General features: G+C 27.1%; 2 protein-coding genes and 1 long non-coding RNA gene across 4 annotated transcripts; 1 reads left to right on the top strand and 2 right to left on the bottom strand.

The window, feature by feature from the left end:
• Nucleotides 1–299: 299 nt before the first annotated feature.
• LOC136078032 (uncharacterized) lies at nt 300–9,980 on the bottom strand. Its single transcript, XR_010637459.1, has 3 exons — nt 9,733–9,980; nt 8,558–8,621; nt 300–944 (listed from the first exon to the last, which is right to left on the bottom strand). It is a non-coding gene; the product is annotated as an uncharacterized LOC136078032 (long non-coding RNA).
• Nucleotides 7,257–16,991, top strand: LOC100209741 (S-adenosylmethionine decarboxylase proenzyme). 2 transcript variants are annotated; one of them, XM_065792689.1, is made up of 7 exons: nt 7,257–7,674; nt 13,289–13,375; nt 13,450–13,576; nt 13,671–13,773; nt 13,865–14,049; nt 16,351–16,596; nt 16,778–16,991. In XM_065792689.1, exons 1-7 carry the CDS (start codon nt 7,553–7,555, stop codon nt 16,919–16,921), a joined length of 1,014 nt encoding a protein of 337 aa, XP_065648761.1. In that variant the 5' UTR covers nt 7,257–7,552; the 3' UTR covers nt 16,922–16,991. The 2 variants fall into 2 exon arrangements, with proteins under 2 accessions (XP_065648761.1, XP_065648762.1); XM_065792690.1 differs by lacking the exon at nt 16,778–16,991 and having other exon boundaries at nt 7,289–7,674; nt 15,636–16,430.
• Nucleotides 16,992–18,495: 1,504 nt separating this feature from the next.
• Nucleotides 18,496–19,369, bottom strand: LOC136078569 (uncharacterized). Its single transcript, XM_065794347.1, has 2 exons — nt 19,264–19,369; nt 18,496–18,917 (listed from the first exon to the last, which is right to left on the bottom strand). The coding sequence occupies exons 1-2, from the start codon at nt 19,367–19,369 to the stop codon at nt 18,496–18,498; spliced, it is 528 nt and encodes a 175-aa protein (XP_065650419.1).
• Between the last annotated feature and the right edge of the window lie 1,989 nt (nt 19,370–21,358).

Genomic DNA, 21,358 nt, shown 5'->3' with positions numbered 1-21,358 from the left:
TAATTTAGATTATGCAGCATTATATTTTATAATTAACTTATATTTAATTTTAAATTGTACGGTTTAGTGCTATTATTCGTTTTATGTTTAATTTAGTTTATAAACTTTGGTGCAGTTTTTTTAATTACTTCAGTAATTTTTAATTAGTTTTATAACTAGTTTATATTTGATTTAATTTCATACACAGGGTTTAGTGAGATTATATATTTAGTTTAGTTTATTATATAGGGGAGAGTGTGGTACAGCTTAGCGAGAATTCGAATTCACAGATAAAATCTTACAATATGCTCAATTTTGCCAGGTCTTACAATTGTAACACATAATCCTGTCTTCCATGGGGAGATCATAAACTCTTCATCGCAACTTAATACAACAACAATCTTTTAAATTCAATCTTTTATTTTTTAATAACTAAAATTTAAAAAAATTACAAACAAATATCACAAACAAAACTCCGGAACATGCTTTCATCAATTGTTTATGCAATTTTTATTGAACTAATGAAACTTAAGTTTTAATGTATATATGCAATATATGCACGAGAAGTACTTCTCGTTCAACCAGGACTTGCATATATGACACATGATTCAGCGTTCTGAGGGCGGATCCCGATAATTTTTTTTGCAAATTATACAACAATTTTCTGTATCACCTTAGAGCATTTTTTTTTTCTTTACATGAAGATAAATTATCTTTAAAGTTCTTCTTTCTCTTTTTACTTTTACCAGCAGTATTTTTCACCTCTTGTTCTTTCAAATGTTTCTTTTTCTCGATAATATTTCTCATCGACAAACTAGTAAAAATGATGGAGTATTTTTTTCTTCAACATTCTCACTTTTTCTTTTTTTGGCAAACTAGATACTGAGATTTAGTTAATTTGCCAAAGTTATTATTGTTTTAATTGTTGGTACCCGACGGAAACAAACAGATGAAATACAAATAATCTATTGAATAATAAAACAAATGATTGCAATAAAATAAGTTAAAGATAAAACTAAAGCATTAAAATGGTTTTGTTCTATTGTTAGTTTTATCTTTAACTTGGTTTATATGGTTCAGTAAAGTTATTTGTTTTTTATTTAGTTTATATATATATGTATATATATATATATATATATATTTATATATATATATATATATATATATATATATATATATATATATATATATATATATATATATATATATATATATATATATATATATATATAAACTAAATCTCTGATTTCAAATTATTATTCATTACTGACTTCTCACGTATACATGTTTACAAACCGTGTATAGAATCCGTTGCAGAATCAGCAACGAGTTTTATATATTAGCGTTGCTATCTATTTCTATACTCCCGATTTCGTTCTCTACCTTTATAAATCTCATTTATGTCTATGTATGAGATACCTTTATCATATTTAGGCTGGCCCTGCTAAAAAGGCCTTCTCTCTTTAGAACAAGCTCCAAAAACGCATTTTTAATGTTTTTGGGACAGCTGCTACATTTTAGCCTAAGACCCAACAGTGTAAGGTTACACCTCTTTTTCTTTCTTTCTTTTTTTTTTTTTTTAAGTTTAAATTTTATTTGACTTATCAAAAATATTATTTTTACCTAAATAAACAACTATTAAGTGTTATTATATAAAAAAATAGTATTTTTGTAAACATCAACAATGTAATAAGTTCAAGACGTCTGACAGAAATTAAATTTAAATTGAATTTTTAATACTTATACAAACAAAAGCGCTCTATTAACCTACTTGTACAAGATACGGCATTGCGTCGTAAGATTACCCGGCGCCTGGAATGTAACCTGAATAGTGTCTGATACTTTTAAAAAAAAGATCACACAAGTTTTCAAAGTTTCAGTTAAAGTTATTGTTAAATTGTCTAATAACTTGCTGAAAAAGTATTTAATAAATTTATTTCAAGTTATTTTCATTACATTCTAATAAATCACTAGGTACCTCTTATATCATATTTCAAGATCTTCTCGTTTACATTATATTTAAATATTTCGTAAACTAACTTATGCAATTATATGGTGAGTAAACAGACATATTACAAAATTCGATCAGATTGGATAAACCGCTAAAAGCACAATCAAAATCCAAGCAAATGTTTTATTCAATAATAAATACTTTTCGTCTATAAATTTAGTGATTGCAATTATTACACTAACAATTTAAGTCTATATTGATATCCATTCTTTTTTGGTAACCCAGCAAATTTTGCTTAATCTGAATCTCTTATTTTACGTTTTATAAATCTTATTTCATTACTTGATTTATTAATATTCAGTAACACAATTTACAATGAGTTGACTCAAATTTTTTGACAAATAATGAATGTTAATAAATAAAAATTATTTAAGAGAAAAGCTTCATATATAATAAGAATACTTTTATTATATATAAATATGAATCAATAAGAATAATTATACTGTTATTTTCTAAAATAACACTTAATGCTGTCTTAATGTCCATAGAAAATTATTCTAAAATGAAATTTTTTAAATCGTTTATTGAATTAGAATTTGCTTTTTAAGGATTAAGATTTTCAAATAGTAAGAGATTGAATTATAAAATCAGAACTTTACCGTTAACATCTTTCAACCTAGGTAAAATATAGTTCTTTTTGTAAAAACTTTTACAGCTTGACATATCTAAAAACGCAGGAATATCGCTATATTAAATAAAGTAAAATTTTAAACTAGGCATACCAGGCTCGGAAATAGTAGGATTGAAAATATCCGGAACATATATTTTTGAAAATAAAATCGTTAATCAGAAAATAAAATCTTTTTCAGATTAACGATTTTTATTGCGTATTATTTTTGTTTTAAAGCAACAAAGATGTGTAGGGATTGCATATAAAGTTTTAAAAAAGATCGGAAGATTTTTATGTATGAAGATGGCATTTAGAACATTTTAACAATAGGTACATGCTATAAATTAAGGTAATCAACGTCCTCGTTTTTACGTAGAAGAGCGCCGTAAAAAGTTTTAATTCCCTTTGGCGCTGCACTCTCTTACATAGAAAGGAGGACGTTGGTCAGCTTATATAAATTCACGATAAATGCAGGAACTGTGTTATAATAATCTATCTAAAAATTATAATAATCTATCTAAAAATGAGATTAGAAAATACATTTGATCTAAATATTCAGTAAAGTAGTAATAAATTAATTTGCTTGATATGATACTTATAAAACACGCACAAACACAAACACACACACAAATTGCCCACTTGGCAGTATTGGTTGAAAAATATTTCTTTATTTTTTGCCATTCATCAACCAATAATGTCATTAAATTAGGAAAAGATTGAAAAATACTGTAAATATACTTGTGGGCCAATTTAATAGACATTAAAAAATGTCCACTCCCCTTTAGGGAGGGGGTGCAAAGTATTTTTAGCGTTAAACCAAGCTTGACACGGTAGTGAACGTCAATATGCAAATTACAGAATTAAACAATTTTAGAAAGTTTTGAAAACAAATTATCATAGTTGCTACATATAGTTATAACAAAAATAACAAAATACCAAAAAAAGTGTTTTTAAAGAGGACTTTCTATAATTTTTATAATCTGCTTCACAATATTTTACCATAAAATTTTCCAGAGCAACCGTCTGAATAAGATATAAAATTTTATCCATTAATTATAAAATAACTTATATTTTTAAAAAATATCCAAAATTTCCAAAGTTCCGGAAATTTTCCTGAAAATTTCCCGAGTTGAAAATTTCCGGGGAATTTTCATCCCTAGAAAAAAGTTATATTTAGGGTTTGCCAATTTTTTTTTAAATATCTTATAAATAAGCAAAAAACATCAAGATGGGAATGCTATAGCGTATTTGGTGGTACTTGCGGGTTTTTTATTTTATAACTTACAATAGGGTAGATTAGGGTAATATGAGCACCTTGGTAATATGAGCATACTTAAAGATTTCTTAGATGTAAGCAGTGAAGTTAAAGTTGCTTTGTATTTTTTGAATTGACTTTATGTGGTGATAACAGAAATTAGTACAGTTAGCGTAAATTTATATGTAGTAATTAGCGGCTATCATCTAACTAAAACGCTGTTAAATTTTTTGCGTTGTTAAAATAATATCATCTCGTATGAATAAATCTGGGGCGCGTAATTTTGGTGCTAAAATAATAAAATTAATTTTTTCATAAAGAAAAATATGTTAGCTAAAAATCCAATCCATGTTTGTTTGAAAAACAATGCATAAAATCATTTAGTTTTGACTTTTTTTTAAAAATACCATTTTTGTGTAATATGAGCATGCTCAAGTTACCCAGCCTTACCCAGCTCAAGTTGCTCAAGTTACCCAGCCAACTTGAGCAACTTGAGCAGTTGCTCAAGTTACCCTGTTATGTGTCTACCACTTCCATTTAAGTAATCAGTTAGTTCAAGACACGAGTTTCCAACATCACGTACTCCATTTACTCTACCATTATACGGTTGCAAGTTTATGCAGAGGTTTCAGCATCATATAATATCCATATTTTCATTCCATACTTTCCTGGATTAGTAGGTATAAACATCTTAAATGGACAACGTCCCCTAAATGTAACTAGTTGCTCATCGACAGTAAGATATGCACTTAGATTGTAGTTACTCTTACATTTAGTGATAAACATTTTCATTACATTTCTTAAAGGTGCAAATTTGTCTTCAAACCGTCTTTGATTTCCTGTTTCTCTCTCATCAAATCGAATGCTTCCTTGCAAGTTAATAAATCGATCTCTTTGCATTGAAGCCGAAAATAATGGTATGCCATCTACTCTACTCCACAGTTCTTTTATGCTTTGGTTTTTAGAATGGAACACTCTAGCTAGGAGAAGAACTCCAATAAACTATAAAGCTCATTTACTGTCGTGTCTACCCATCCTTCTAGTCTTATTCTACGAGCTTCAGCATTAGTTCAGTTGACAATAGTTCTAATCATTTCTGGTGTTATAAAAAGTTTAAAGGCAGTATCCATACTTTGGCCGCAAACTTGAGCTGCAAACCTTGTTGAGCCAGTTGATTGTTGAATAATATTGTGTGCACATGGCTGAGCAGCATCTACACGTGGAAGTTTACTCCAAATTTCCTCACCATTCTTTGAAATCATGTTTGGATCTAAAATGTAATTTTCTTGAACAACTTCTTCATAACTTTCACTAGAGATGATAGCATCTGATTCATCGCCAGCTGTAATAATATCTTCTTCATCGTCTGTAAGGTTTTTGTCAATTGAGTTATCACTTGAAGATAACTCATTTAAACCAAAAATAATATTATTAGCCTCGACTGCAGCATTTCTTCTTTATATTAATGACTCATTATATTAATTATATTTATTCTAAAAAATAGTTTTAGTGTTTATCAAACAAAATATGTGAAAAATATATAACAAATATTTTAGGCATTATTATTTTGTATCAATAATATAAATATTTTTGACATAAAATAAAATATATGCATCATGAGGACACTATTGTTGTTACAGTGATTGTATATATATATAATGCATATATGGTATATTTACTCATAAAAAAAAATAAGGAATACCCCATACCTATTAAAAATAACTAAAACACAAGCAAGTGTAAAACTAAACATGATTCATATAACTATTTATTGATTCACAAACTAAAAAATGAGAAAACTTGCATGGGGCATAAAAATACCCCAACCGTCTTTAACGTAACTAAATTTTTAACTAACAATATTATTGTCAATTGATTAGTAAAACCATAACATTTTACACTAATAACTCCCTTAAATGATAATAAAAGATGTTCTGAAGTGGCAGTTCAAATAGACAAAATTTGTTGATGTGGCGGTTAAAAATAAACACCCCGCCGTCCTTTAAGGGTTAATAAAAAAAAACTAAGTAAAAAAATTTTAATACTTTAACAATAATAAACATTTTTCTGTTATTTAAATTTAAAAAATTTGAACTTTTATTGTTCAAAGGTTTGAGTTAATAAAATTGAAAAAATAGCGAAATAATTTTTGTTGTTGTTGTTGCGGAAAACATAGTGGTGTTGTTTTAACAAAAAGTAGCCTAAATTTTGATCTTTTAATGATAAGTTTTGTTTATAATGTATCATTATATTCCAAAAATTAGTTCTAATTGTCAGGTTGGTATTTTTTTACTTAATGTTATTTTTTTGAGCTAGTTTAAAGTGCTCATATTACCAAGTGGTCTGGGTAATATGAGCACTTTTGCTACTTTTTTAAAACCTCTGTGTTTTTTAAAAAAAATTTCGGCTACCCAAATATCTAAGTGGATTATGAGTAGGGATCAATAAATTGTTTATTCAGAAAATTTTTGGATCCAACATAATTATTTTTGAAAATATTTCAATTTTCGCTTAAGGTGCTTATATTAACCTAATCTACTCTATAGAGTTCACGCTGAACCAATATTTTTGGTAAACTTTAAGAAGGCAATTATTTTTGTTATTTTTTTTTTTAACAAAACATAGAGCGTTTCATTAACAAAACATTAAAAAAAAAAATATAGTCACTTAATCCAGCTTATGTCGTAAAAAAATGTTTTTAAAAATTGCGGTCTAGTTTAAATAAGTGATGGTTTAAAACCATATTATATTTTATAATAAACTATTTATATATTTTAAAACCATACGACTTTATTCTATCCTATTTAAACTTTATTATAATAACTATAACTTTATTTTTATATAATTTAATGTCAACAAAATTTAACTAATTTAAATAATGGATTGTAGAAAAAAAACAACAAAAAAAAAACAAAAACAAACAACAACATATAAAGCATCTTTATTATTATTACTATTACAACTATTATTATTATTATTTTTATATTTATTCATAATTGTATTAATATTAATTCTATATTATGCTAAAGTTTCTTTTTTGTCTTTTAAGGTCAATTCTCGTAATGACGTTAAATTCATAGTTTAGTTGCTTAGCAACACTTTACTTTATGTTTAAATTTTGTTTTTAAAGCGATGAATTTTTTATAAAACATTGAGCATTGAAAATATTTTCAATTTTAAAGATTAACTATTTGTATATATAAAAATTATTCATTTAAATATATTATTTATTATTATTACTATTATTAAATAATATGGAGACGAAGTGCGTGTTTTTATTTTTTGCAGATAACCTGCCGAGAATTATTTAAATTTAACCTCGTTTTCGCATATCAAACTTTTAAGTTATATTTTACGGAACGATCGATTATCATAGATATTTTATGAATACTATTCAGTGTATGAATAATTAGCGGAACTATAAAAATTTAAATTTATAACCACAGCTTCTATAATCTCATGTCGTGTACATCATAACAAGCTGGAAGCAGGTTTCATGCAGACGTTATCTGTTGAGTATATTAAACTTTTTCCACCCTAAAAGTAGTAGAATCTGACCGTTCAGGGTCAGAAAAAATAATGTTTTAGCATTTTGCTACGACATTTAAGTTATACCTACGTTTGCAAGAATATCTGAGGTTTTTTTGCGTTTTTATTGTCATCGAACTTTTTATGAAGTTGTGTTTTCTATTTTGACATGATTGAAAAACTGGAGCATATAAACCAAGATTGCTTTTTTGAAGGCACTGAAAAGCTGCTAGAAATTTGGTTTAAAAGTAATGTGGAGATAATAGGAGGAGATTTACGAAACATTCCTAGGTAGTTTAATATTTATAATGCACACACACACACACACACACACACACACACACACACACACACACACACACACACACACACACACACACACACACACACACACACACACACACACACACACACACACACACACACACACACACACACACACACACAAAGATACACACATAAATACATATATTTAATGTATACACACATATGCATATATATGGATACATTGTTTTTGTGGTTTTTTTGTGTAGTAAAGCTTTAATCTATTAAGTAATGTTACAGCAGAAAAAAAAAATACTTTTATAAATTGCTTAGTTAAATTGTAAGAAAATCAATAGAGAAGTAAGTTTCAATTCAATTCAATTCAAATTTATTCTGAATAAAGATCTTACATCAAGGATATTTACAAATAGTAATGATACTAATCTCAAGTAAACACCTATCAAATAAAATTATAATAAATAGTGACAATAAAAAGAAAAGTAAAGTCAGATAAAAGGTTTATATTTAAAGTTTTGAGGTATATTGGATATTGTCTAAATGGTTTTGAACTTTTGCTGTCGAAATTCCAAAAATTAATAGTGCAATTCAAATATTTATAATGAATATGGTTAGAAATTAATGCTATTTTTTAAATATTTAATATAAGCATTTAAAACATCAAGATTAACGACTAAGTCTCAATATGACTTTCCTGTTTTGTTTTTGTATTTCTTAAAATGTTTTTTTGTTTTTATAATTATAATAGTTTTAAATATTTAAAATTTAAATAAAAAATTGAAATAACTAAATATAGATATTTAAATTTTTATTTTATTGTTATTTAATAATTTTTTTTTAATGCATTACATAAAAATTAAATTAAAAATTAAAATTTCAAAAAAATGTGTACTGTTTAACAACATCCTTGTACATTTCTTTGTTATGCTTCTGAAATTTGTTACAGTTATCAAGCACTATAATAAAATTTTCATCATTATAAAAATATAACAATATGCTTTGATTAAAAATTAATATTATTTTACATGATAAATATTTAAAATTAGAAGTTCAAAATTTTGTGACAGTATTTCTTTTTATATAAACTAGGTTTCATATAAAAAGTATTTCCTTTTATATGAACCCTATCAATGATTAGTTTAATGCATTGTAAATACAAAATATATATATATATATATATATATATATATATATATATATATATCTATATATATGTATATATATATATATCTATATATAGTGCAATGGCTAGTGGACTGAAGGTCCCCTTAAATCTATCATTAAGACCCCAAAATCCTAAAAAGTCTTCCTTTAGGTATTAAAAACAAAAATTTCCTTACATTTGCAAAAAGATTCCTGAATTTGCCTGGCTTTCCCCCAATTAAAGGCACAGGGTAGCCACGGCTCTCTCTATATATATATATATATATGTTTATATTTATATGTATATATATTTATATATATTTATAAATATATATTTGAATCTTTATTTAAATATATTTATAAATATATATTTAAATACTTATTTATATCTTTTTTCAAATATATATTTATATATAGATATATATAAATTTAAATTTCATATTCAAATATTTGTCAAATTCTGTTATTTAAGCTAAAAACTTTAAAATATTTGTCAAATTCTGTTATTTAAGCTAAAAACTAAAAAACCTAAAAAACATTTTTAAAACCTAAAATTTAATATTTGTATCTTAATATTATTAATTTAAAATCGTTTAATTAAATTAAAATCTAAGATCATTTTTATGCTACCACAAAATACAAGATTTAAATTTGCATTAACACTTTCTTCCACAATTATAATAAATTTTATGAGTTTTTATTAAATATCTAAATTGACCTTATTCTTCTTGTCGATTGATAAAAAAAATAAAAAATTAAAAATAAAAAACAACATAATCAAACACGTGAAATACTATATACTTTATATACTAAGCTTAGACTAGCGTGATTTTACTTAAGGATTTTTTATTTACTAAAAAGTTTAGTACATTTACTTTTATAAATTTTATGTTCCTTTATATATATATATAAAATTTTTTTTACTTGGAATCAGAACTTCTCAAACTTTCTCAACAACTTAAAAAATCGTCCATAAATGATCTCAAACAAAAGGTTTTAATCAAGTGACCGCCCACAGTTATTTAAAACTATTATTTTTTGTTTGTTTTACCTTATACTTTCCATACAAATACAAAACTTTTTTTTTAAAGTTTTTTTTTACCTTATACTTTCCATACAAATACAAAACTTTCCGTACTTCCATACAAATAAAAAATAACTAAACAAATAAATGTTACTATTGTATTTTTATTACAAAGTTGTTTACGTGATTAAATCATGTGCGATTATTACCGATAAACTATATCGAAATTATCCGGAAAACTAGATATGCTCAATTAAGTTCATAATAACCATACATATATTTTCAAAATTCAAAATATATGTTTTTTGATTAAAAATGTACGTTTTTTGATTAATTAATTTTATAAAAATTATTATTACATCCATGTTTTCTTTCTCTGTTTTACAGTTTTTTAATTATCAGGTTTGTGTGGTACTATTTCCGAGTTTTTTAAAATAGGTATCAAATTTTTTAAAATAGGTAAATAGTTATCAAATTTTTCCGCAATTAAATATTTGATATTATTTATGTGCTTTCTATTAAGTTTTTTAACATAAATATTATACTATTGTAAGTGGTTTTTGAGTGTAGGAAGTGGTTTTAAAAAGTTCTTAAATTACTATTAAATTAGCAGTTTTTATATTAAAGCTTACGGAATTCAGTTTTTTTTTCAATACAAAGAGTTCTTTTTTATTTTGTAAAGCTTGCTCCAATATGTTGTTAAGTTTTTTAAATTCTGCCTTATCAAACTTTAAATCCATTTTTTTTGGTTGTTAAGCAACTCGAGGTTTTTTGGTTTTTAAGCAACTTTTTATTAAGTTGGATTATTAATTAGAAATTTAATAGTTTTTAAAAAATGTTTAAATTTATTTTCTAACTTATAAAAATATGACATTTTTAGCATTTAGAATTTCGTTCATTTTGTGGTTATTTAACATTAAAAACAAGTACAAATTTATCAAATGCTTTGGCAACAAGGATCATGAAAATTTTCTAATAACAATAATTGTCACTTGTTGCTGATGTTGCTAATAAAAGTCATTTTGATTTACAATATACTAGGCTTAAATCAAATTTTAATTAAAGAAAGAATTTATTTTGTATTCGTTTTTTGCGCCGCCTCTTTCTTTCTCTAATCGAAGATCGCTAGTTACGCAACTTTTTTTTTTATAAAAAAATCGTTTATTTTTAAATTCAATTTTTACGAATTTGCTTTTATAATATTTGAAAAGAAGCGGACCGCAATTGCAAAGTTTGATGAACAAAAATATTTTAAAATCTGAATGATTTTTTTATAAACGTTTAATTATTTTATTAATAGTTGAGTTTTTATGAACGTTAGATTATCATACCCCTCAGAAACTATGCGCTAATAAAGCATCTTTTTTTTTCCCACTTGGAGCATGCCTGTGAAACATACACACCTTAGTCGGGAGAAACATATATATTCAAAATTCTTAATCTTATTATTATTTTTTTCTATGGTAAATGGGTCAATGTTTTACATTAAACAATTTTTAAAAAGTTTTTTTAGTAGTGAAAATATTTTTACTAAAGTAATAAAAAATATTTTCACTAACTGTAAATCCTAGAAAATGATATTGACACAATATAAATCTCAGATTAATTTATTACTCGGCCGCATAAGTTATATTTTTTTTAAGTTTATAAGAAATTGAGCAAAAAAAATGAACAATATTAGATTTTATGGTACTTTAAAAAAAACAACCAAATCATATAATAGTTAGCAACTGTGCTGGATTTGGTTGGTAAAGTTGATACAACTTTTGAAGAAATGAAAGTTTTTTTCTGTTAAAAAATCTACACTAACTAAACCATTGGTTTACAATAAAAAAAAAAGAAAAAAAAAGAAACAGGTTCATTTTGTAAACCATAGTAACTGGGTGCCTTTACCATATTCTATTTTGCCTAAAAAATATTTAAGTGAAAACTATGTCATCCATTAAAAAACTATGCCATCCATTAAAAAACTATCCATTCTTATCCATTAATCAACTATAATAATATTAACTTATCCATTAATCAACTAGTCTATAAAATCACAATATTTTACTGATATTATCAGACATGCTTAATCTAATTAAGCATATGAAATTTTACTTTTTTCGATATTTTCAATTTCTTAATCAAAAGAAAATAAAACAAGAATTTGATGTTATAAAGGCTGTTTACACTTTGTGAAACATGTTTAATACATAAAGATGTAATCACAATATTAGTATGTGGGTGCAGATAACCTTGTTCTAGAGATGAGGAGTCCCAAAAAGTACTCTGGCTTTAAATCTCTTTAACATGAGCTCTAAAAAATGTTGAGTGATTTATGATCTGCAATAAAAAAAAATTCATAAAACCTACTGTTTTTTAGCCCAGAGTCCTGGAGTCCTCACTGCCATTACACACAACAACTTTGGGTTCAAAAATTTACTGCTCCTCTAAATTAAGTCTTTTTTTGCCAAAAGAAGTCCCTAAGACACTGGACATTTTTTGAGCTCTTGGATACCAAAAACCAGGAAGAAATAATTCACAACCAACAAACAAGTATATGCAGTAGTGATGTAATAATAGAGCGCTTGCTTCATAAGCAATAAGTTTTAAATTTCTTTGCAAACATTTGTACAATAATTAAATTTCTTGCAAACGTGTACCAAACAGAAATTTGTTTTATACAATTTTATATAATAATATACATGAATGGAATTACATTCTTTATAGTTAATCGTTACATTTCAGGAAATCTTATATATATATATATATTTTTTTTTTTTTTGCAAAATCTAGTTGTGTTTTATTTTGTTTTAGTTATTTAGTGCAAAAGTGGGAAAATTAAAGCATTTATTAAAATGCATGTGTAGAAAGAATTTTTGTTATACACTGTAACTATGCTATTATATTACTAGGTCTGAAATTAGTCTGGTATAAATTTAACAATATGTAAAATAATGCTCTGCTTTAGTTTAATTCTATAAACTTGGTGACTGTTGATTTTTCTGCAATTCGTAAAGTAACTTTAATTGTAACAGTAAAACAGATAAAAAGTAGAACTAACAAAAGTAGTAACAGTAGAAAAAACAATTCATTGAATAGAAAATGATTTTTTGTTAAATTAAATTAAAAGTCACTATTGTTAAATTTCATGTGTTTTAACATACAGACTAGGAACATAGTTAAAACTAAGCCTAAAGTAATTTATACATTGAGAAGGACAGTATTGTTAGGCAAAAAAGAAATTTTTTTTATTGATGTTATGAAAGCAAGACAAGGTTCTTTGGTGGTGCCTCCCCTTCTATATAACAAAAAGCTTTGTTTTTAAAACTTTCTATCATAGTTAGTAAATGAAACTAAATATTTCAATTATCTCTACTTTGTATGAATAGAATCGGGTGAAGTTATTTATGTTTTATATCTAGGGAAATTTTTTGTAGAAAATTAAAGAAGTTATGAGAGTTTTTGTTTTAGATTCGAATTAGATGCCATGCTGAAGATTGTTAATGCAGAAATAGTTAGTGTCAAAAAAAATGAATTTATTGATTCCTATGTTTTAAGGTGAGTCAACACCATTTCAAAGTGTGAAATTTAAATTTTGATCACTAAATTTAACAGGTTAATTTTTTAAATAGTGAAAGCAGCATGTTTATTTCAAAAGATCGATTCATAATAAAAACATGTGGTATTATAACACTTTTGGAATCAGTACAGCAAATTCTAAGACTTGCTGAAAAGTATGGCAAAATGTCTATTGTTCAGGTTGCTTAAATTTTTTAATTACTTTGAAAATTTTTTAACAGTTATTAAATTTAAATTATAGTTTTTTCTAATGTAGTTGTTGTTGTTTTTACAGAACTTTTTTTACTCTCGGCGTGCTTACCTTCGTCCAAACGATCAAATTGGAATTCATAAAACCTTTAATGAAGAAGTAAACTACCTCAAGCTTTTTATTCCATGTAATTTTTTAAATTTATATCAATATATATAGATTTTTACTAAATTTTTTCCATACAGCCAGCAAAAATCTTAACTTTTTGTGGATTTTAGATGGAGCAGCTTACTCAATGGGACTAAATGAGAGTAGTAAGTGGTATTTATTTACCACAGACAATCCTCATGAAGGTCCGCAAGCATGTGATGCAACCCTTGAAATACTTATGTCTGATTTAGACGAAGAGACTATGCTCCAATTCACCAAAATAAAAAATCCCAACTCTGAAGAGTTGATACGGGTATGTAAACATGGTATACTTGACTTTTATATATAAATTCATGACTGCTTATATTTGTTAATAATCAGCAATCGTAATCAATAAAAGTAAAAAGTAATCTCGACAATTCATAATAGTTTATGCTTTTTTAAATTGTTTCTTATTATATGGGTGGATATATTCATATTTTAGCTGTATTTAAAAAAAGTTTTACTCAGATAAATTTAAAATAAACAAGGTACTTATTCTATTTATATTTTTTTATTTACTATGACTGTAAACTATGTACCTCAATTCTTTATGCCATCATCTTAAAATACATTGCACACTTCTATGTATTAAAATCTTAAGATACATAACAGTTTTTATTTTAAGATAGATAACATAGTTTATACAAACGGTGTTATGTATCTTAAAATAAAAAATATAAATATATTAATATATCATTAATAATAGCAATTATATATATATATATATATATATATATATATATATATATATATATATATATATATATATATATATATATATATATATATATATATTTGTATAGTACTAAAGTTTATTGGTTGAACTGTTTTATGAAATAAAATGCAATTGTTATTTTCATAATTTAAAAAAGTTTGTTGTTTGGTATAAACCATAAGTTTACAGTTTCATAGTTTCCAGTACAGTTTCCAATTCCAGTTAAGCATAAGGGAAAGTGGGGAAAAGTGAGACGGGTTAAAAATTCCAATTAGAATAGGTCTCTTATCATTGTTATCTAATGTAAATAAGATTTCTACTCCTCTATTTAACAGACATCGCTGTCTTCCTGCGTAAAACCCCATTTTTAAAAAGTACCGATTTTTAAAAAGTGTTTTTTGAGGGGTGAAGTAAATTTTGTTAATATTTTGTTAACTACTCTTTTGTCCCACTTTACCCCAGTGGCGGGGTTTCTCTAAAATCAAAAAAATGTGCTTTTTTATCACTTGTTTATCTTAAAGGATAGTATCAATGTTCGAAATTATACTTTATTTATTAAAAATTGTTTAATTCAGTTTATATATTATATAAAAGTATATTGAATTGGTTATAGAAGTATTTTTTAACGTCCCACTTCTGTACCTATTTAAGTTTTTAATACAGGATGTGTTACATAGGGTGGATGTTAGAATCTGTTGCAGAGGGTGAATGGTCCTTAAGTATACTAAAATTGATTTAAAAAAAAATTACTGTAGAGCCACTATCGGCCACTTGTGTTAAAAATGAATCAGCTAATACCCCGTTCATACTGACGATAAAACAATAAATTGTTTTTGTAAAATGGTGTATAAAACAACAATAAAACAATACTGCGAGTTAGTTTTGTTAATATAAAACGTTAGTGCTAATATAAAGCAAGCCTGCCATGTTTTATCGATATTTATACAGAAAGTATAACATTAAAAAACATAAAACGCATTTAAAATAAAACGTGTTTTACCGTCAGTGTGAACCGGTCTCTGTCAAAGGATAATTTTGCATGTAAAAAGGTTTAAAGGGAATTTTCATTATTAGTTTCAAAAATTTTTTTCTAGTGATCCTGTTCATTGTATGTTATGTTGCATAAGTGTTATTTAATCTAGATGCGGTTCATGAAAATATGGATGTAAAATGATTTAGCAGAAATATAAAATGGTTATTAACATGTATGATTCCATTTGTTTTTAATTTGAATTCCTTTTAAAATTATGCATACGTTTAAGAGCGCCTAATTGCTGCCATGGCCCGTGGGTCGTGAAAGTTTTCAGGGGCCAAGTATTTATTTAAGAAAAAGTTTTTTAACGCGTTTTTTAGCTTTTGCTCTGATTACCCTTACGATCAAACAAGGATTAAAATTGATGTCAACGCAAAGCTATCAGGGATGTTTCTAAATATTTGCTATAAACATTTGAAAATCAGAAAAGATATTTTGTGTACTTTATTTTAGAGATATTTTTATACCTAAACTTTTTCGATCAAAAAAATTTACTAAACATTCCCAAAATGAACTAAAATACTAAACATTCCCAAAATATTTACTTGGGTTGGTAATCCTAATTCTAATAAACTTATTCCTAATACCTTTTAATGTAAATTAATTAAAAAAACAATAGCGATAACATTAAACAGTAAAGACGTGAGCAAGAATATGGGTTGCATGCAAATTTCCGAGCTCACACCACTGAAATCAACAATACTGAAAACTGTATTAATTACTGAAACAGTTTTTTTGTTCGTAAAATTAAACCACTCATTTTTTTAGTCACATTGATATTTTTATCATGAAAGACGTGATATTTTTTTTGTCTTTTCTCTCAGAACACTGGCATCTCGAAGATTATACCTGGATCAGTGAATGACGGTCTTGTATTTGACCCGATGGGTTTTTCTTTAAACAGTCTGTTTAGAGAAAGTTACTACACGATTCATGTTACTCCTCAGCCATTTTGTTCTTATGTAAGTTTCGAAACAAATATTCACTTGAAGGATTACGATAATTTGATCAATCGTGTCTTGCGTATTTTCAAACCAGGAAATTTTATTATCACGTTCTTTCAAAGCAAGGTGAGTAAAATTTTGTTTAATTAACAGAAATATTGGAAGTTCAAAGTTTAGTTCATACGCACGTGCACATCCAACGTAGTTTATAGGTATTCATTTAGGTATGATTTTAAGGTAATAATTATTACTTTATGTTTTACATCATTGATTGGTATCTAATTATCAGAGTATAATTTTCTCTTAGGTTTCTTCAAGTGGAACAGTGTCTGAATTTAGGGATAAAAGTTTTATATCAGGATATGTGTGCGATGACACTTATAATATGCAATTAAAAAACTACTCGTGCACCTACATGCATTACGTTAGCGAAAAATGTTGTATTAATTAAAAGTAATACTATACGTGTGTAGATAAATATAAATTATAAAATAATTGTAACAGTAAATTCTTTTTAAAAATATTTCTCTATTTATAAGTTGATGGATAAGTAGGATGAGGGTGATCTCATGATTCCCTTTTTTTTTTTTTAATTTGTTTACATAACTTATAATTAGACTTCAATATTTGATCTTTTATCTACCAATTCGTATCTCAGTATCCGCTTCGGATATGTGGAGTTAGTTACTACTTATATTATCGCTGCATATACTATAATATAGCTCTGCACAGTTTACTGGATTTGCCATGTGACGTGTTTATACATGGCCGTAAACTCTATCAAAGAAATCCAAAAGCAAAGTTCTAATTTTCAAGTTTAAATTGATTTATTAAAAAGTTTATTAAATAAAATCATTACCATTGCTTGATTTAGATGCATACAAAGAAAAAATTATAAGTGATGCTACAGATAAAATCAAAATTAATCGTAGTCTTGATGTATCAACATCAAAACTACGATTAATTAAACGGATAGAAAAACGGGTTAATATTACTATATTATTCTGTTTTTCTTGATGATAAGTGGGGTTGACTATTGCACTTTTTAAATTCTGATTTAACGAAAACAAGGAAGATAATTTGAAGTGATAAGAATTGAATTTAATTCTTTAGCGTTTGAGATGATTAATTTTTATACGGAATATGACGAACTTTGTAGTAAGTTCTAGTAACACGTTTCTGAATTATTTTTTTTTTACCTTACGAACTTCTATTAAATAATAAAGTTTCTACACTCTATATAGAGTCTAATATAGAGGATTGGTAATAATAAAGACCTTTTAAAGTGAAGTACGAAACTTTTTCATTAATACAAAAAGATAGATGGAAAAGCTTCTTATCGGAAGACACATGCCGATTTCTGAATTAATTTTTTCTCAGCGCAAATAAAACCTTTCTTCGGTATATGAGATCATGCTGAAAGTTTTTTTAACATACTGATAAAGCGTTTATAGTTCTTGCTGCCTGTCTACTTGGTTATCTCTAAACAACATGATGCCAAAGTTCTTCAATACGATAAGTTATATCGTATTGAAGATAACTTTGGCATTGGGTCCTACCTTTCTTCATTCCGCTCCTTACATAAACGTTTGAAAACGATCTCAATACAAACATTAAAAACAATTTGCAAAAAAAGTTTGCGCAAAAATGTGTTAACGCCATTATTAATGAATAATTTTTATATAATATAAACTAAAAACAAGATAATGTAATAAAATGATGATTTTATTTAAGGTGGTAGTATGATTAAAAACTTCAATTTTTTTGAATGTAACTTTTCTGACATTTTCATTCATGCTGAAAACGATAATGTTATTTTTTGTTTAATTTATTCTATATAAAACCGTCTATTTTTCATATAAAAAATAGTACTAAAAAATATTGCTAGATTGGGATAAGTTTTTTGCAGAAGATAAGTTTGATAAGTTTCTTTGTAGTTTAGGAAGTCAGGTGCAGACTTTAAAAGAGCATTTTTTTCCTTCCTTTATAACTATGAAAAATCGTTTTAACTCCATTTCTAAATCCTCAGAATCTATATCGCCAAGCTTCATTTGCAAACTTTTGCAATATACAGACAGAATTTTCATTACAGGTTTTGATAAGACTCTCAGATCGGTAAAGAAAGTCATAAAGCTGTGTGACAATGCTGATCTGTTCAAAACGCTCTTTTACTGATGCAATTGACATGTCAATTAGTGGCAAAAAGGAATCTGCTTTAAACTGATGTTCAGGTTGCCAAGTGTGATCAACACACTCGTATGAATGAATCAATTTTTTTCGTGAACGCACTACCGTAAAAACCTTTTCAACGCCCAATACTTCTGCGATTTCTGATTCCTTTATACGTGCGTCGGAAAATCCATTTTTGCGATACTCATAAAGAAATGCACTTGTTGCTTTTATTTCACTAGCTAATATGTTAAGAGAGGTTGCAGAAGACTGAAGGACTTGTTGATTTGCAATAAAACGTTATATTAAATAATGATTGATAATAAGAAAGGCCATGTTCTAATAAATTCCATCAGCGATTATATATTTGTGGCTGTTGCCTCATCTCTCTTTTCAAAGGCATGTTCTTCCAATCTTTTGAGTTTTTTCGAGATTTCTTTTAAAAAATAGCGAAGTGGTTTAACACAGTTTATTCTACTTTCCCATCTGGTATCTGATTGTGTTTTGACAGAAATTGTCACGCATGATTTTAAAATTTCCCATCGAGGAGGAGACGATGAAAAGAGCGTGTACAATATTGAAGGAACACCAAAAAAGAAATTGCACTGATGGATGGCAGTGCACCATCAACAATAACAAGATTGAGTGAATGGTTAGCACATGGAACATATAAGACCTTAGGATTCATTTCCAGAAACCTTGCTTGAACACCTTTTACTTTTACTTTCATATTAGCACCATTATCATAAGATTGACCTCGACAGTCTAAAATATTTAGATCCCAATTTTTTGTTTGATTTAAAAATGCATCAAAAAGCCCTTTTCCAGTGGTATCATTTACTTTAAGACATCTAAAGAAATTCTGCTCATTTGAGCCTATGAGAGTAAAAGTGGACCAAGTCCAATTTTTTTCAAATGACCCTTATGTATGTAAAACTGCTAAAAATTTGCTATATTTTTAGAGCAAAAATGGACCTAGTCCATAACACATTTATTTCTTATTCAACAGAGGGCAACACATTTTTACTCTAACAATAAATCACCAGGTATAGAGAGTAATAGTGGACCAAGTCGATTGATAGTGCTTTAATGTAAGAAATCAAGATTCAAGACCACATAAACTACACATTTTTTTAGAATTATTATTATTATATTAGAACAAGAATAACATTGGTACAGGTAAGATGCTTTAAATGAATATCTGATTATGGTTTTATAATAATATAGTGAAGTATACAGCACTTTCACACTTTATAAAGTGACAAAACTGAAATAGTTTGGTGAGCGGTAATATAAGATTTATTCAATTGCTCTCAGCAGGAATATAAATATTGATTTGTTAGACAGTAGATATAATGGTCTGTCACTACCAAAGTTACAGCCTCTTTAGAAAGGTCTATTTTGTGGCTTTAATAACATCTAGCTAGGGGAGCACTTGCATGCATGTTGTGTACATGTACATTATTCTTTCTAATAATATTCTGAATGTATGTAATATTTAAAAAATATTTATTGTAGAATAGTGTAAACATGCATTCACGAGCCGCACACATGGTGTCACTGGCATTGATAAAGTGCAAGAAGGTTCAGAGATCTCTAGCTACAGATACAACAATTGCAGATCCTAACTTAGCAGCAGATATACAGACAGAACGTTCTACATTAGCAGCTGAATCTCCGATTGTAGCCGATAATTCACCGGTTGTAGCAGTTGAATCTCCGATTGTAACAACTGAATCTCCGATTGTAAATACTGAATCTCCGATTGTAACCGATCAACGCCCTCGAAAACGAAAACGTTTTGTAACGAACTGGAAGAAAAATGTGATTAAGCGCTTACGAAATACGGGTAGCGAATATGTAAAGCATGGCGGAACGTTACAAAAAGCTAAGAAATTAAACGAACATTATTTAATAAATCACAGTTGCAAAAACAAATGTGCTGAAAATTTGACTTTAAAGCAGACTAAAACTCTGTTTGAAAATTTCTGGAAATTGGGAGATTTTGATGCACAAAATCTGTTTCTTGCTGGCTGCGTGAAACAATCAACAGTAGAACGTAGACGACCAAGAGTAAGAAAAAACAAAATTACGAAAAATGAAAAAAAACATGCAAAGGATTTTGCACGAGTATACTCTGTGTTTGCAGATAATAAGCCCGTTACTGTTTGCAAACCATACTTCTTGGCCATATTTGACATTAGCAGCGGTCGACTAAATGGTGCGTTAGTCAACCAACGGGAGAATGGTGGTGTGTCAGGCAAAGATGGACGAGGAAAATATGATCACAAGACACAAAGCATTCATGAGGAACACATCACTCGCATTAAAGATCATATTCGCATGTTTCCCACATACGAAAGTCACTATACTAGAAGTCACAGTGCATCTCGCCGCTTTCTACCTGTTCATTTGACGGTATCCACTATGTACGACATGTATAGAGAAAAATGCATACAGGATTCAGTCGAACCCCAAAAAGAGTGGAAATTTCGGGACATTTTTAATCATGAATTTAACTTGACGTTCCATCAGCCACTAAAAGATTCGTGCAAGAAATGTGACATTTTTAAAACAGACATTGAAATAGAAAAAACTGAACACAAAAAACCTCAACTAAAAGCAGCGCATGAGATTCATTTGCGCAAAGCAGAGAAGGCGCGTCAATCCTTAAAACTAGAAAAGGAAAATAAAGACAATAAACATGCATCTTTTTGTT

This window comes from Hydra vulgaris, chromosome 03 (assembly GCF_038396675.1).
Source record: "Hydra vulgaris chromosome 03, alternate assembly HydraT2T_AEP".
Taxonomy (NCBI): Eukaryota; Metazoa; Cnidaria; class Hydrozoa; order Anthoathecata; family Hydridae; genus Hydra; species Hydra vulgaris.
This window is presented reverse-complemented; position numbering and strand designations above follow the sequence as displayed.

Excerpts from the sequence above, each read along its gene's own strand:
- LOC100209741 (XM_065792689.1), top strand. The coding sequence starts at position 7,553 with ATGATTGAAAAACTGGAGCATATAAACCAAGATTGCTTTTTTGAAGGC. Across the intron at positions 13,577-13,670 it reads GCAAAATGTCTATTGTTCAG|AACTTTTTTTACTCTCGGCG; the intron begins GTTGCTTAAATT and ends TTGTTTTTACAG. Across the intron at positions 16,597-16,777 it reads TCACGTTCTTTCAAAGCAAG|GTTTCTTCAAGTGGAACAGT; the intron begins GTGAGTAAAATT and ends ATTTTCTCTTAG.
- LOC136078569 (XM_065794347.1), bottom strand. The coding sequence starts at position 19,369 with ATGAAAGTAAAAGTAAAAGGTGTTCAAGCAAGGTTTCTGGAAATGAAT. Across the intron at positions 18,918-19,263 it reads CAATCTTGTTATTGTTGATG|TCCTTCAGTCTTCTGCAACC; the intron begins GTGCACTGCCAT and ends CAAATCAACAAG.